General features: G+C 48.3%; 1 protein-coding gene across 2 annotated transcripts in view; it reads left to right on the top strand.

Annotated features, from left to right (window-relative positions):
• Positions 1–13,797: 13,797 nt before the first annotated feature.
• GNA13 (G protein subunit alpha 13) overlaps positions 13,798–16,664 on the top strand; it is a 40,991-nt gene continuing 38,124 nt past the window's right edge. Inside the window, exon 1 of one of the 2 annotated variants that reach the window (XM_025436540.3) lies at positions 13,798–14,293. In XM_025436540.3, coding sequence (XP_025292325.1) covers positions 14,011–14,293 — 283 coding nt within the window. In that variant the 5' untranslated portion in view covers positions 13,798–14,010. Of the gene's footprint in view, positions 14,294–15,084; positions 15,160–16,664 lie in introns of those variants that run through there. The other variant, XM_035721173.2, reaches the window with a different exon arrangement.

Raw genomic sequence — 16,664 nt, 5'->3', positions numbered from 1 at the left:
TGGGTAGCAAAGACATGATGAGTTCCATAGGAGTTCAGGTTAGAGGGAGAAAAATGAAATGCTCGAGAATGTTTGAATTTTTTTTTTTTTAAGCTAGATCTTGACCATTTCTTTTCTTCTCATATTCCTTACATCTGTTAGCACTTGGGAAGAGAGGATGGTATGACTTTTACAACCATAAGGGCGAGAGGGAGGCAGGAATTATGGAGAAAAGCTAAGAAGGGGTGAGCAGGACCTGTTTAGGGGATCGTAAGGGAGAGACTGACACTGGGGGGGGGGGCGTGAAAAAAGTCTAGAAACAAAGAAGCAGCTGGCTTTGCTCAGAAGAACCCCAAAGCCAAGTAAATAGGCTGAAACTAGCTGCGGTAGGAAGTAAATGTTGAGGGCATCAGGCTTCGGCTAAGCACATTTTCAAAATGCCTGCAGGCTTGTTTGATGTGGGGGAGTTGAGGCTGGGTGACGGATTTTTGAAGGTGAAAAATACTCTCCTCTAAGGGACATTCACTTCAATGTGAGCACGCCCTGGCGAGGTCAAGGCAATACCAGGAAATGGACTTTAATAGCTTCCTTATATCAGGGTAGGAAGCTTCAAGCTGATAAGAACTGCGGAATCAAGTATCCCACTTGGAGGAGGAGCCTCCCCAAAGGAAGCGTTGGAGTGGGAGATAGTCTGTGTTTACACAGCACACCAGAGATGTCTGCAGTTTATACAAACTGTACATCCTCAGGCCTGCAGAAGATAGACCCGCCTCATCTAGAAAAACCCATGTCAGCTGCCCAGCCAGCACTGGGAGGAAGTGCCTGCCCAGACCCACCCTGCCAGGAGCCTCAGAGCTGCCTGGACACACCGGGGGCTGGATCTTTCTTGCACACTCTTGCCCCCATGCTGGACACTGCAGTGCTGGGTAGGACCATGATGGTCACTTACGTATCCCTTTCATGTCCTGAATGGACCTACCTGTTGAGCCCTTCCAGTTATTCCCATCAGCATTAGAGAGGCCCTCGTGACCACCCTAAGACATGACTTTGGTCCACATATCAAGACAATAATAAAATCTAATGTTTGTAGATCAGTGTCCTCAAGAGCTCTGAGGTTGAGGCTGAGGGATTTGCAGGCCCTGGAGCGGTCCGTGAGCTGAGAGAGGAGGCGTGGGCCATGCATTTCTGGATTTGAATCAGCACCAGTCCTTGAGCCTGACCTCGGCGAGTGCATTTTACCGCTCAGAGCTTCAGTTTCCCCTTCTGAGAAATGAGGAGAAGGCTAACAGATGAGGAGCTCTTGGACAGTGCCTAGCATCTGGCGAGAGTTGGTAGACGATGACCACCACTGTAATCTCATTTATTAGTCCATTATTCCTCCATGCCTCCTGGGCTTCATCTGGATGTTATAATCCAGCCCAGAAGGCCTTCCTTCCCAACCCCCTCTTCTTCTTTCAAAGCTGTGATTCCAGGGGCGCCTGGATGGCTCAGTCACTGAAGTGTCTGATTTTGGCTCAGGTCATGATCTCAGGGTCCTGGGATGGAGCCCTACTTTGGGCTCATGCTGAGTGGGGAATCTGCTTGTCCCTCCCCCTATGCCTCCCCCCCCCCCATTTGTGCTCTCTCTCTCTTAAATAAATAATCTTAAAAACAAAAACAAAAACAAAAGCCCTGTGCTTCCAGAGAGGCCCCACACAGAGCTCCCTGGCTGGCTGAGATTCTCAAAGGTCTGGGCAGCTGTCCCTGCTGCCACCACTTAGCACAGTAATGGCTGGTTGACCAGTCGGCTGTGCCCACTGTAAGCTCCTCATAAACTCATTCTCCTCGTGTTCTCCCACATGTAGCACACATGTGCCTGGTCCAAGCAGGCACTCCCCACATGTCCAGACAATGCATTGTGGGGTGTGTTTCACAGTGCCAGGCCAGATCCAACTGTGTGCCAACAGCCCCAGGAGGCTTGCTTTTGACCTGGGCCATTGGCATGTGGAGACAGGAGATGACAGCAATTAGGGGGGCCCAAGGAGCAGCTTCCTTTCCAGCAGAGCCTTCCCCCTTCCATCTAACAAAACGTGAATTCACAGTAGAAGTAATGCTTTTCCCAGAGAATATGTCAGGGGTATGAAAAACTAGCCAGGGAATGGAAGGTTAGACCTTTCCTCTGGCTTGTAAAAAGTCCTTAACTCTGCTCCAGCCTAGACCCAGCACCCCAAAGGGTTCCCTAGAGCTAAGGAGTGTCTTCTACAATCTCAGAAACTCTGGGCAAAGTCCAGGGTCACCACGTGATTCAGAGGGTGGAGTGGGTGTTATAAATTCTACATTTGTATAAAAAAAAAACCATAAAAAACACAGTCTCCCAGGCCTGGATTCAGCCATTTGTCTTAGGGGAATGGCTTTCTGATAAGCACCAGCATCCTCCTGGTCTCTTAAGCCATCCCATGTCAACCAGGTCCCCCAAGCGTACAGCCCCCAAACCTCCCACCATCTAGCCCCTTTCCTTACCCTCACTCAGAAGAGCCTCATCACTTTCTAATCCCTACCGGGTCTCTGGATGGTTCTCTTCACTTCCAGGCTAGCCAGGTGCTATCACTCACACCTCAATTACCACAGCCATCTCCAAACTGCTTTTCCTGGCTGCTGTCTCTTCCCTCTCTGTCCCCTCATGGGCTCCATCTGGAGTGACAGGACACAGGTCACCCACCCCTTGCTTAGAAATACTCCAGTACCAGGCACCTGGGTGGCTCAGTAGGTTAAGTGTCTGAGTCTTGATTTTGACTTAGGTCATGATCTTAGGGTTGTGAGATTGAGACCCACGAAAGGCTCCACACTCAGCAGGGAGTCTGCTTAGGATTCTCTTTCTCCCCCTGCCCCACCTGGTGCTTCTGTGCTGCTCTAAATAAATTAATAAACAAACAAACAAATAAATAAAATCTTTAAAAAAAAATACCCAGTGGCTCCTCTTTAGCCACAGAATAAAATCATAACATTGTAACCCGGGATCCAAGCCCTTCCCAACCTGATTCCACTATGCCTCTTCAACCTCAACTGGTTGGTTCTGATCAAACCAGCTCCTGTGTTGTCCTGGACACACACCAGGTGCATACCCACCTGCCTGGAATGCTATTCCTCACCCCTTTCCTTGTAACCAGCCATTGAAGGTTTCTGTCTATTTCCCATGGGTTGGCCTGGGAATTAACCACTAGCTCCATGTAGCTCTTGAGCACTTGAAATGTGGCTACCGACACTAAGGAACTTAATTTTAATTTTTTAAAAAGATTTTATTTATTTATTCATGAGAGACACAGAGAGAGAGAGAGAGAGGCAGAGAGATAGGAAGAGAGAGAAGCAGGGTTTCTGAGGGGAACCTGATGAGGGACTTGATCCCAGGACCCCAGGATCATGCCCTGGGCTGAAGCAGATGCTCAACCATTGAGCCACCCAGGGGCCCCAGGAACTTCATACTTCAATTTTTTTTTATTTTAATTAATTTGGAGACTGATATTCAACTCACTTATTGGAAAATATTTGTGTTTGGAATCTACTTTTGTGAATCTACTTCTTCCACTCTAAATTTTATGAAATCTAAACACAGACCAGATAGATATCTCTGATGACAATTCAGCCTCTGAATTGAGATTGCCATGAATGTAAAACGCACACTGGGTTTTTAAGACTTTGTACAAAAAAAGAAGAATATAAGATATCTCATTAATAATCTTTATATCAATTATGTGTTGAAATGATTTTGGGGGTATATTGGGCTTAATAAACTAGATTGTTAAAATCAATTTCACTCCTTTCTTTTCTTTTCTTTTTTTTTTTTTTTTTACTTTTCTAATGTGGCTGCTAGAAAATTTACAATTACATATGTGGCTTGCATTATATTTCTCTTTAACAGCCATACTCTAGACTCCAGATCCCTGAAGCCATGATCAGTATAGTTCATTTAAAACTAGCATATGTGGGCTGCCTGGATGGCTCAGTTGGTTAAGCATCTGACTCTTGATTTTGGCTCAGGTCATTATCTCAGTCAGGGTCATGAGATTAAGCCCATGCCCTCTCCCCTGCCTTTTGGGCTCCATGCTTAGTAGGGAGTCTGCTTGAGATTCTCTCTCTCTCTCTGCCCCTCTCCCTACTTGCTATAAACAAACAAACAAACAAAATCTTTTTTTAAGTGCTAAAAAAATTAGCATATGTAACTTTGCATTAAAACATTTTTTTAATATTTATTTGAGAGAGAGAAAGCGTGCACACTAGTAGGGGGGAAGGGCAGAGGGAGAGAGAGGGAGAAGCAGACTCCCCACTGAGAGGGAGCCCAACTTGGAGCTCAGTCCTAGGACCCCGAGATCATGACCTGAGCCAAAGGCAGACATTTAACCCACTGAGCCACCCAGACGCCCCTAAAAATACCTTTATATAACAAAATCCTTTTAACAGCTTTTAACCCCCAATGCCTCGAAGCAAATGCTACTATTATCTGACAGCTATTTGGGGCCAGGTCCTTTGTGATGTTTTACATATGTGATGACACTTAATCCTCCCAGTAACCCAGGGAGGCGTGGGCATAATTGGCTCCATTTTTCAGATAAGGAAAATGAATGAAGCTCGGAGAGTTTAGGTGGTTCATGCCAGGATCCTGATGATAGATGGATACAAGAGATAGCAGAGCTGGTATTATGAGCCCACACATGCCCAGTTCTTGCTGATGTTCTGTGTGACCCCGGCTCATGCCTGATGAGAATGGGCACCCACTAAGTATCCGCCGTCACTCAAGTTGGAGTTTTTCATGACACTTACGGACAAACTCCACCATCCTGTTGGCCTCTCTGAGAGCAGGCTACTTGACTGACATCCATCATGTGACGGTGTGTCCTAATTGCCCCACCCCACACATGCCCTCCAGCTAATTCAAGGCACTCAGTAACCCATACTGTGATATTACCTAGCCATTCCAAGTTAGCATAGTAGGTAGCAAGGTCTGGGTCCCTGGTTCTGACAAGTCTGGCTGAGCCGAAAATGTGCTCCCTATTCCTTGTATAGATCCCTCCAGTGCTGGAGGGCAGCAAACCCAGCTGGTCACCCTTAGAAATGCAGGAAAGTGTCTTGGAAGTAGGCACATGGTTGCATAGGCCTTTAAATTGCATACAGTTAGCGAGCCTTGCAATAGGACACAAAATAAGTTAGCTGTGTCCCTTGCCTCAAAAGGCCCACATTCTTGAGCAGTAGGTGAGAGAGGGACAATCTCAGCCTAGCATCACCTGTACTGTGACGGGGCGGAGCGAGGATGCTGTAGGACCACAGGGGCCAGGTACTTCCTTTGACCAACCTGGGGAGGGAAAGAGGGATGGGAAGGGCCGGGAGGAGTAAGGAAGCAAGGGAGCTGGGGAGAGGAGGATGGGAGATGGGGGAAGATAGTCTGGAGACCCAAACAGGGAGAACTTCAAGTGTTTCCACCACTGCTGGCCAAACTGGAAATATGGCTGGTACTGCGAGAACAGGCGTGAATTTTACCAAAAGAATAAATTGCCAAAAGAAACATCTCCCTAAGAAAATGCGATTATTTCACAAGAGGGTTTACTGCAGGTTGGACAGAAACACCTCCTAGCAGGCTGTCAATGAAGTACCCATGGGATGCCTGGGTGGCTCAGCGGTTGAGCCCCTGCCTTCGGCTTGGGGTTTAATCCTGGAGTCCTGGGATTGAGTCCCGCATCAAGCTCCCTGCTGGGAGCCTGCTTCTCCCTCTGCCTGTGTCTCTGCCTCTTTCTGTGTCTCATGAATAAATAAATAAAATCTTAAAAAAAAAAGTGCCCACTATTATTATTTGCTCCATGATTTATGGAGAAGGTTAAATAACTAGGAGTAAGGCCATGGAGGAGCAAATCTTCTGGGGACCCAAGACAGAAATGGAGGTCTAGAGTTCATTCAGATTTTCCATCAGAACTCACTCTACCTTCCCCTCTGTGAGTCCGTTGGGTCAAGTATGCTTGTCCCAGGGGAAGTTAAATAGCCCCCAATCCCAAATCCTTAATTGTAACAAATTAGCATCCATGCTATGTGATTCTTCGAGAGAAAACTGCCTAAGGCAATAGGTGTTAATCTTTCTAAATCTGAGCACCTAGCCCCTTCTGCCCTCCTAAATGCACAGAGTTCTGAAATTACAGAGGATGAGCTCACCTAAAGGGCATCACACCCTGCCTGGGGCAGTCCCGCACAGCTCCCTCTCCTCTTAGAGCTGGGTTTAACTTCTGGAAGCCCTTAGCAGAAATCCAGGGTGAGGGAACGACTGAGGACTGTATCTGCTAGTCTATAAAGCACTCATTGATTGACTTCTTGCCCAGAGTGGCCTTGGGCAGGGCAGTGATAACCCCAAAACTTTGCAGGCTTCTACCAGAGGGATACAAAAGTTCCCAACCAAGGACTGGCTCATGGATGACTTAAATGCAGTATTTTCAGCCATTTTCTCCCCTGGGATCCACTTCAAGAGCCTGGGAACTTGACCATTTCTGAGGTTTCGTTTAAGCTCCATGTCTGTAAAATGGGGGCAATTTAGAGCCCCCTAGCAAGTACTGCCCTTAGCTCTGGGCAAGAGAAGTCTTTACTCCACCTGTGCTTTAGAGAGTCCTGCTCTGGCTCTTTCCTGGTGCTGTCCCTACTTGAAAGATAAGACCAAGGGACCCACCCAGCAGCTGGGCTTCTCCCAGAACAAAAGCCAGGTACCCAGGATGCCAAAGTACCTTATTCAAGCAGGCCAACTCTGTTTCCCTGAATGTGGCTCTGTCCTCAGGGGCGACTGCACCACTGGTGTGCCCATTGTTAGGCCCAAGGGCTGTCCAGTGGTGTCTGTTGGTGGGGGTGCGGTCAGTGCATGGGCTTGTCGGCAGAGGTATCCACATGCATGTCCACGAGGCATCCCTCATTATCCGTGACTTTCGTGACAAAGACACCATTTCATCAATTGGACAATTAAACATTTGACAAAAGGATACATGGTGACATGACTAAAAGCCTGCTCTGTTATTTTCTATAACTTCCCCCCAAAGACTCTAAGATTACTAGGTCTGCTTTACAGATTGGAAAACAAAGCCCATGCTCTTAATTCACTTTGCCAACATCTCCACTTGAACCTCTGCTCTCTGAGCTGATTCCTTACACTCCCAGTACTGATGGGAACTAACAAATCCTGCCCTTCTTCAGAGTTCAAATTTGGGGGGTAGTCCCCAATATACATGTATTTTCTCATTGTTGTATTAGATTCTTTTGACCAGAAAGAGGTCCTGTTTTGGGGCGGGGGGCACATCAGATGCTATGAATGAATCTGAGCAGAATACGTTGAAACTCAGAGAGAAGAGCTCAGGAAAGATCAGGAGACTATTCTGACCAGGATAACATGGCTAAATCTTCAAAGCATTCTTAAGGAAGTTTGGATGCTCCTTCTTCAAATAGTCTAAAACTGAAACTCTCATTTCTGGACAGAGATTGAGTGTGTTTGTTCTATAATCTGATTCTCAGGACAAATCTTTATGCATAAATGCTCCCATTTTACAGATACAAAGGGCGAGCCTAGGGGCAGTGGAGGGGGGCGGGGTTGGGGGAGCTCAGCAGTTTAGCGCCAGCTTCAGCCCAGGGCGTGATCCTGGAGACCCAGGATCCAGTCCTACGTCAGGCTCCCTGCATGGAGCCTGCTTCTCCCTCTGCCTGTGTCTCTACCTCTCTCTCTCTCTCTGTGTGTGTCTCTCATGAATAAATAAATAAAATCCTTAAAAAAATAAAGGGCGAGCCTCGACTATGTTGAGTTCTCACCGAGTTCTGCACCCATATTACATTCCGTCTCTGGGAAACCAGCAAAGCGACCGGCACACAATCTGATATGATTTGTATGATTTAGGCAGAAAAGAGGATGACCTCACTACTTAAGAGATTTTTTTTTTTTTTTACAGTTCTGTGTATTAGCAAAGACAGAGGGAAAACAATCCTAAGTGCAAAATTGCTTGACACAAAATTGCTTGACAAGGGGAGCAGCTTCCACCTTGCTTTTATTTCGTCCTCCCATCGTTTCCTGGGAATGCCTGCATACCCCTCCCAACAGCCAAGAGAAAGCTAATGACTAAAGCAAGATATAGAGACCTTGGTGACAATGCTTCAGCTTCCAGACCTTCGATTCTGTGATTCTGACTCAGCAGCTGCCTTTCCCTGAATCTGACCATGAGCTAAGCTTGCTTTTCCTTAGCAGCTGACACAGGAGTTTGGAGGCAGAGGTGTGGGTGACATCATTTGCTTCAGGAGTCCGGCTGCCACATTCTGACAAAGTCTGCACAGACCATTACTTCTCTGGATGAGCTCTTACTGCTCAATGGTCAACTTGACCAGCTGACCCACCCTCGTATTCATACTGAGGAAAAGGCCGGATCTACAGGCCAGGCCATGACGTGTGATGCTACCTGGCTAGCCAGTTGGCCAGGAGTGTGGTTCCTGAAAGCAGCAGGTCTGAGCCTGCAATCGGGTGTTCTGTTTGAAAAAAAAAAACAAAAAAAAAAACACCCCAGCTTCCACCAGGTTGGGAGCAGAGGATTCTGAGATGCAGGAAGAAATGGAGACTTTGCAGCCTTAAATCTCTCTGGAGAAACAGAACTTATGTTAAAGATACCTGTGTCTGGCGAGGGGCAGTCCATTTACAGGCAATAAAACTAAAAGTATCCCTCATCTTTGAAAGCTCTGAGGGAAAATAAAGGAGAAGGACCGAGCAGGATGTTTTGAGTTTCTCAGAAAGAATCTCAGATTTACAGGCAGAGCTTTTTGTTAGTGGCATATAAATAGACTGCCCATAAATGAGTCCGATGCAGTAAGCAAGGTGTAAGGGTTTAATATGGGTGCTGGCATGTGTCTTTAAGACAGTACAGGCTTCTGACTTCAGATAAGCCGAGTGAGGTCACAGCTGGTCAACAGCAGCTCATGGTTCTTTCTCAGAGGCTGAGAAAAACACAACCAGTAATTAAAGTCATGTTTTCCATTAATAACAACAACAAAACCCCCCACCAACAATGCAATTCCACATGCCTCGTTTCATAAAAACTTTCCACATGAGAGGCAAATTTCATCACACGCAAAACGTTGCCTCCTCACATCTAACTCACGTTCGGGGAACGTCTGGGGTTTACGCATCGTGTAAATACTGCCATAAGCTTGGCTCCTCTTTTCTAATGTCTACATCAGCCACCTGGAACATTTGACAAACCAGGGGCTAAGCTCAAAGTATGGAACATCTTACCAGAATCAGCCTGAGAGCTGGTGAACTTCAAGATCACAGTCAACTGGAAAGAGGCTGGAGAAATAGACCAACCGACCAACCAACCAACCAAACTACTGGATTCTGTGGTGCCTCATGGTTAAGCACAGGTAGTCTTTTTTTTTTTTTTTTTAGGTTTTATTTATTTATTTATTCATGAGAGACACACAGAGAGAGGCAGAGACACAGGCAGAAGGAGAGGCAGGCTCCCTGCAGGGAGCCCAATGCGGGACTCGATCCCAGGACCCCAGGGTCACGACCTAAGCCAAAGGCAGATGCTCAACCACTGAGCCATCCAGGTGCCGCCACAGATAGCTTCGTGTTTCTTAAGCCTGAACTTCATCCAGCTGGACATGTGGGGCACAACTGCAACTGTGGCATATCTTTCTGTGGCAGAAAGAGCACTGGATTCAGAGTCAAAAGAGGGAGGGCCTTCTGGTTCTGGCTCTGCAACTGGCCAGGTTGAATGAGGCTTAGAGTGTGTCATTTTTTTCCCCCTCAGCCTCCTACTGTGAGACAGGAGGTGAGTGAGGGTGATAATGGGTGTTCCTAGTAAAGCTATTGTGAGCAGAGAATGAGATAAAGTAGGTCAAAGTACTTTGGGGCCTTTAAAACATTCTACACGTAAGGGATTTGTGTCATGGGAGGGCTAGGGAATCCCCTTCCTTTTCTAGTGTGAAAAAGGAAGATATGAAAAATCCATGCCTGTTTTATGTGTAAGAAAGGATTAGAATCCACCTATTTTACATTACTGATGAGGCAAAATGGAGTTGTACAGCAAGAATGTCGGATGTGTTGTCATCCTTATTAGAACATTAACACAAGGTTTAACCATCAAGTAATGTGACTGATTTTTAAATAAACATACCTAAATGGGTGGTGTCTTATCCTGAGTGGTGAACAGTCACCTGGACAGGGGAAGCACTTACTTAAATTATATTTCCCATCATTCAAAAATTTTTTTAACTCTGCTTTTGGAATTGTTCCTAGAGCCTCTGGCTTATTTTTCTGAATATGTCTGAGGGTGACAAATTTTTGTCCTTTTTGGATAATAGTGGTTTTTGTAAATAGCCCACAGTTATCTGGCATGAAGGTTGGTCAATGAGCTAAAAAATACCATTTTTTTTAAATTGTAAAAAAGCTGTGACTATAAGATAGGAAGCCTATCTTTCAGTTCCAACAGAAGAGTTGCAAGTAGTTGGTTTCAAGGATTGGCAGTATTGCTGGAAAGGGCTGGTATCCTCCTGAAGTGACCATGTCAGAAAAGAAAAGCCATTGGGAAATGTGTTTCTACACTTTTAGTCACATCTTCACTATTTATCTTGTAAGACTGTTTGCCACCAGACCTTCGGTTTCCAGAAAGAATAGAGCATTGCAACTAATCAACCATTCAATCATTTTATCGCAGCTCTTCAGGGCTTTTGAATCCCTCATTTGCCTGTGGATTAACTGGCTAGCAACAAGACAGATGTTTCCAAAGAATGAACATCTGGCTCTACTGGAAATACAGCATCTAACAGATTCTGTTCTAACCAATAGACTCTGTACTCCTTTAAAAAGTTTGGATTTTCCTTTTCAGTTATGAAACAATCTATATGGAAATGCAAATATCACTTATATCATTACAATGTAACCAGAAGCAACTGCCAGAGTAGATTTGCTTCTGGTGCAATAACTTACATTATTTTAAAATAAGCACGATCACATGTTCATTCATTGACTACTGGACTTCAATGTTAAATTATGCCTTTTATTTATTTTTTTAAATTATGCCTTTTATAGGAAATAACTATTTTCTCTAATTCATATTGTGGTAAAATTCACATACCATCAAATTCATCATGTGACCATTTTAAAGTGTACAGTTCAGAGCATTTAGTACATTCACAATGTTCTGCAGCCGTCACCAATGTCTAGTTCTTAAACATTTTCATCACCTCAAAAGGAAACCAAACTCTGTACCCATAAGCAGTCACTCCCCATTCTTCCCTCCTTCTAGCCCCTACTGATTCACTGTTTCTATGGATTTGTCTGTTCTGGACATTTCCTAGAAGTGGAACCTTACAACATGTGGCCTTTCGTGACTGGCTTCTTCCACTTAGCACAATGTTTTCAGGATTCATCCATATTGTAGCATGTGGTCATTATTTCAGTATTTCAATTTCAAGTCGTATTTCATTTCTTTTTAATGGCTGAAAATTCCATTTTATGGATATACTACATTTTGTTTACCCAGTCATCTATTGATGGGATATATGGGGTGTTTACATCTTTTGGCTATTCTGAATACTGCTGCCATGAACATAGGTGTATAATTTTTTGTTTGAATATCTGTTTTCAATTATTTTTTATCTATGGCCAGGAGTAGAATTGCTGGCTCATATGGCAGTTCTATGTTTAACTTTTGGAGGAACCACCAAACCTCTCACTCACTTTTACGCTTATAATTTCAAGGTGGCTTGATGACAGAAGCAGTTGGACTGCTATAGCTGAACCTAGTGCCGGGCCCAAAGATGTCCATTTTTCAGAAACACCGACTAGAGCAGCTACAGTTGATCTGAGCCAACCTCGTTCTAACACAGGGTTACAGGCAGGGCTTTGAACAACTTTCTCGGCTGCTCTGCATGTCACAACATGAACTGGCTGGGCAGGAATACCTTCTTGCCTCCTAGGCTCCCTTGGTTCTCCATTACACTGCACACACTTTGGGAAGAAGAAAAAAAAAATATGTTAACTACCTAACTTATAGGCTTCTCTCCTGATTTTGCAGAAGAGTTCAGACTAGCATCTGGAGTCCACCTAGAAACGGTGCATGGAGGCCAAACCCGCTCCCCTGTCGTGGGCAGAGGTCGGAGGACAGGACCTCCTGAACACAGTTGAGACTCTAGAGAGATTTGCCATCCAGGGTAGAGTTTTACCATCCATTCTGCCTGAAGGCACCACCCAGTGATTCTGACCCTATCAACCCATAGATACTGGAGCTGAACCTACCGTACTTTGTATATTATAGATTGTCCATTCCATGGGCTTGGGCAGGACAACAGGAGATAATCCTACTATAGCCATTCTTTTACTGCAGCCTATTTACTGAGTCATGCATAAGGCTTCTCAGCCATTAAGCCAACCTGACAGTAAACTGGCACTGATTTTTTAATTTAAACTTGTCATGGGCAGCTCAGAGTGCTGACCTCTTACCCCAGCTCCCTAACACACGGGTAGCTTTGGAGCCACAGAGGCCCGGATCAAACAGCATTACCTTTGCACTGCCCAGAAGAGAGACAAACCAAAGCGGCTGTTTCCACTTGCAATGAAATACTGAGAATAAAGAAGCTGGTTTCCGGGGTCCTTGCTACGCACGCAGTCTACCAACCCAGCTGTCACTTGTTGCAGGTCCCCTTAGCAGCCCTTTCAGGTGTCCTGGCCTGAATCTGCTGTTAGGACAGAACAAAAAAAAAAAACAAAAAACAAAAAACAAAACAACAACAAAAAAAAAACTGCCTTGGCTGCTCACATCCTCTGTAATCTGGCAGGAAACCGAAAATTTGCCTGCTCCGGTCCTCAGTCTTGTTTGCTTATCTGCTTCCTTGTAGGGAAGAGTCTGCTTCTCGGTGTCCGGTTTAGGGGGATTTTCACCATGACCTCACTCTACGCAGCCACCCTGCACACTGGCTTCGGTGCGGCAATTCGGGTGGGAATCCATATTAAAGAGATGTGATTAACAACCCTCCTCCCACGTCTCAGATGAACGTCAACTCCAGTTCCTTTCCCTGAAAGGAGAATCTTTTTTTTTTCTTTTCTAAGATTGTATTTATTTATTTATGAGAGAGAGAGAGAGAGAGAGAGAGAGAGAGAGAGAGAAGCAGGCTCGCCTTGGGGAGCAGCCCCATTCGGGACTCAATCCCAGGACCCCAGGATCGCGCCCTGAGCCAAAGGCAGAGGCTCAACCGCTGAGCCACGCAGGTGCCCCTGAAAGAAGAGTCTTTTGCAGGATCTGAGAACACCAAAAAGAGGTGGGGGCTGGAGAGTGAGAAGGGGGTGGGTGGGAGGGGAGGATTGATGATGCTTGGACGTCATCACTGGGCATCTCCCAGGCTTGGGGAGACCACCCCGGGGAAAGGTACCAAAGCCTCGCAGGCTCGCGCCCAGGCTCTCGAAAGCGGGCGCGCGGACGGTGACAGCAGGCGGCGGGCGCGGTAGGAGAGCCCAGAGGGCCGGGTCTGGGAGCGCGTGCCCGGCCTCCAGCGCTCCGGGAAGCCGCCCCCCGCGCAGCAGCGGGTGCAGCTCACTGAAGGCAAACAGCAAGTCGGGCCCCGCCCGCGCGCGCCGGGGCCGGCCGGAGCCCACGTGACCGCTCCCGGCAGCCCCGCCCGCCGCCTCCCACTCCCGCGCGCGCCCAGCGGGCGGCAGCGGCCGACGCCCGGGCCGCAGCGTGACTCCTGGAAGCCGAGCGCGGGAGGGGGCGGGGCCGCGGCGTGCGTGCGTGCGTGCGCGCTCCCGGGAGGCGGCGCGCGCGCACGCGCGGGGGCCACCGCCCCTCCTGGGCCCGCCCTCCATCCCTCCCTCCTCCGCTCGCCCGGCCCGCCCTGCGAGTCACCTCTCTGGTTCCCTCCCTCCCCGGGCGCGCTCGGGCCGCCGCAGCGCTCCCCGCCCTCGAGCCTCGTCGCAGGAGCCGCCCGCCGCCCGAGGAGGAGGAGGCGGTGGAGGGAGCCGGAGGGGCCCGCCGAGGCGGCGGCGGCGGCGGCGGCGGCAAGATGGCGGACTTCCTGCCGTCGCGGTCCGTGCTGTCCGTGTGCTTCCCCGGCTGCGTGCTGACGAGCGGCGAGGCCGAGCAGCAGCGCAAGTCCAAGGAGATCGACAAATGCCTGTCCCGGGAGAAGACGTACGTGAAGCGGCTGGTGAAGATCCTGCTGCTGGGCGCGGGCGAGAGCGGCAAGTCCACCTTCCTGAAGCAGATGCGGATCATCCACGGGCAGGACTTCGACCAGCGCGCGCGCGAGGAGTTCCGCCCCACCATCTACAGCAACGTGATTAAAGGTGCCGGGCGGGGGGCGCGGGCGGCGGGCGCGGGCGCGGGCGGCGGGCGGCGGGGCTGGGCTGGGCTGGGCACCGCCCTCGTCCTCGTCCGCTCGCGTCCCCGGCCGGCGGAGGACCCGGCCCGGCGGGCGCGGAGGGGGCGCGGCGCGGGGTGCCCTCGGCCGCGGGGGGCAGGGATGCCGGGGGGCCGCCCCGCTGGCCCCCTCGCCGGCCGGCTCGGGTCACGACTGGCTCCCCACACCCCCCTCCCCCGCGGGCCTCGCCCCCCTCCGACAGGGAAGTGAGGCGAGCCGGGCGCCTCGGGGAGTGGGGCGATCGCCCTGCGAGGCCCGGAGACCCACACGCCCCGCGCCCCGCGCCGGCCTCGCCTCCCCTCCCCTCCCGTCCCCGGGTGGGTGACCCGAGTCACATGGGGTCGGGGCTGCTCCCAGCCCCTTGCTGCTCCGGCCGCCTCCTGAGCCAGGGCCTTCTGGAACCCTCTCCAGAAGGAAACTTTTGCCCGAGACTTGTCAAGGGCGGAGGGTGACAGCCCCTGGGCCCTTCTGGGCAGAGATGGGGAAACCTCAGGGAGTCCTGTGCCCTGTGCTGGCATCAGGAAAGAGTAGACCCGTACAGTTAGTCTGAAAAAATCGGCATCGGTGGTTTTTCGCCCCATTGTCACGGTCGGGCAGGATGTTTTGCCTGTAATCACTATGCAACACGTTCCACTCTCCTTTTTTTTTTTTTTTTTTTTGCTTTAATAATTGCGGTGGACGGAAGGGGGTGGGGGTGGGGGTGGGTACCACCACTTGCTCTGCTATTTAAATGAAGCCTGTTTGTTGGTATGAAGAATCTTTGGCCTAGAAAGTGATGCGGAGCCTGTGCAGGTAGAGTCCGTGAATCACCGTCGGCGTGGGTCATTTGCTCTGCTTCCGTGGGAGAGTGTTTCCACGGTTAAACTTCGCTCCTAAATAAAAAGATAGACAAGGGATTTTATTTCTGGGCTCTCAGAGTTTTGGAAAAGATGGTTCTTATTTTATTTCAGCGATAGTTAGGCTCATTTTTCTTAGCATCAAAGCATCTTCCTGCTTTCTAAAAGGCGGCTTGGCAAATTTGAGATACATAAGGTGCATCAGGAAACCACCATCTGGGTAGCGATTGTCCTTGTTTCAGATTTCAGCAGATTTGCAAACAGTGTTTTTTTAAGTGAGATATTTTTGTTGTTGTTGTTGTTGTTCAGGAAGTTCTTAAGCAATTCCTTCTCATCACTTTCTTTTCCTCCCAGGATTGAGTAGAGGAAAAGTACCCCCTCCCTCACCGCTTCTCTCCCTCTCTAGGAGGCGGGGGTCGTGGAGTAATGAGAGGAGAAGAGCGCTAGGCCAGGGGCTCACAGATCACAGCCAGCAGGCTCTGAGTCCTGGCACTGCTACAGTTAAGCTGTATAAAACAATCGAATTTATCCCATCTTACTGTTCAGCACAAAACTAATTAAGGTCTCTTTCAAGGCTGTGAGCTCTGCCTTGCCAGTCCTTAATTGAAGGTACCTTTGTATCCTGATGCAGCTGAACTTAAGGAACTATGTCAATGAATAGAATCAACATGTTAACTGATTATGAGCCACGTAAACACCTGGTCTTTACTGTGCACTGGGTCCTAAGTGTGACCTACTTTGAACGCTGGTTATGAGATGAAGTAAGTCACTAGATACCTACTTTTTGAGTTGGCATGATCAGAAAATTGACAGCAACACGGTTTTTCAGTTATGGAGACAAATGACTGAATAGTCATGCAACTGTTAATTAAGATGAACCAAAGGTAACAGTTTAGTGATTAGAGATAATGGGCTTGAATTAATCTCTGTGAGTTGAAGTCTCTGTGTATACTTTTGGCAGTTGCCCTTCCTCCCTGTTAGAGAAATCTAAGGCCTTCCTGTGACTTATGCTTGGTTTGGGAGTTTTTGAGTTTTGAACGTGTTCTTAGAGGACTTGGTGTTGGGGCACCTGGGTGGCTCTGACTCTTGATTTTTCTGCTCAGGGCGTGATCTCAGGATTGTGAGATTCAGCCGTGCGGCAGCCTCTACACTCAACTTGGAGTCTGCTCGGGATTCTCTCTCCCTTCCCCTTGGCTCCTCTGCTCTATCTCTAATAAAATCTTAAAAAAAAAAAAAAACACACACAAAGAAGACTCAATGTTGGGTTAAAGCAGGGTGCTCGAGTAACAAATGAACTCCAAGTGATAATGTTTGACTCCTGGCATTTCATAAATATCTTTTTGAGGGGCTTAGAAAATCTTAGCTGCAGCTGTTGTTTCCCGAGCCTGGACATCTGGCTGTGCAGTGTGATTTCTTTTTCCTTCACTGGTTTTGGTTCTCTTGTGACTACCTTCTATTAAA

The sequence above is a fragment of the Canis lupus genome, chromosome 9, assembly GCF_003254725.2.
Source record: "Canis lupus dingo isolate Sandy chromosome 9, ASM325472v2, whole genome shotgun sequence".
Lineage (NCBI taxonomy): Eukaryota > Metazoa > Chordata > Mammalia > Carnivora > Canidae > Canis > Canis lupus.
Note: the sequence above shows the minus strand (reverse complement) of the source record. Positions and strands in the feature narration are given on the sequence as shown.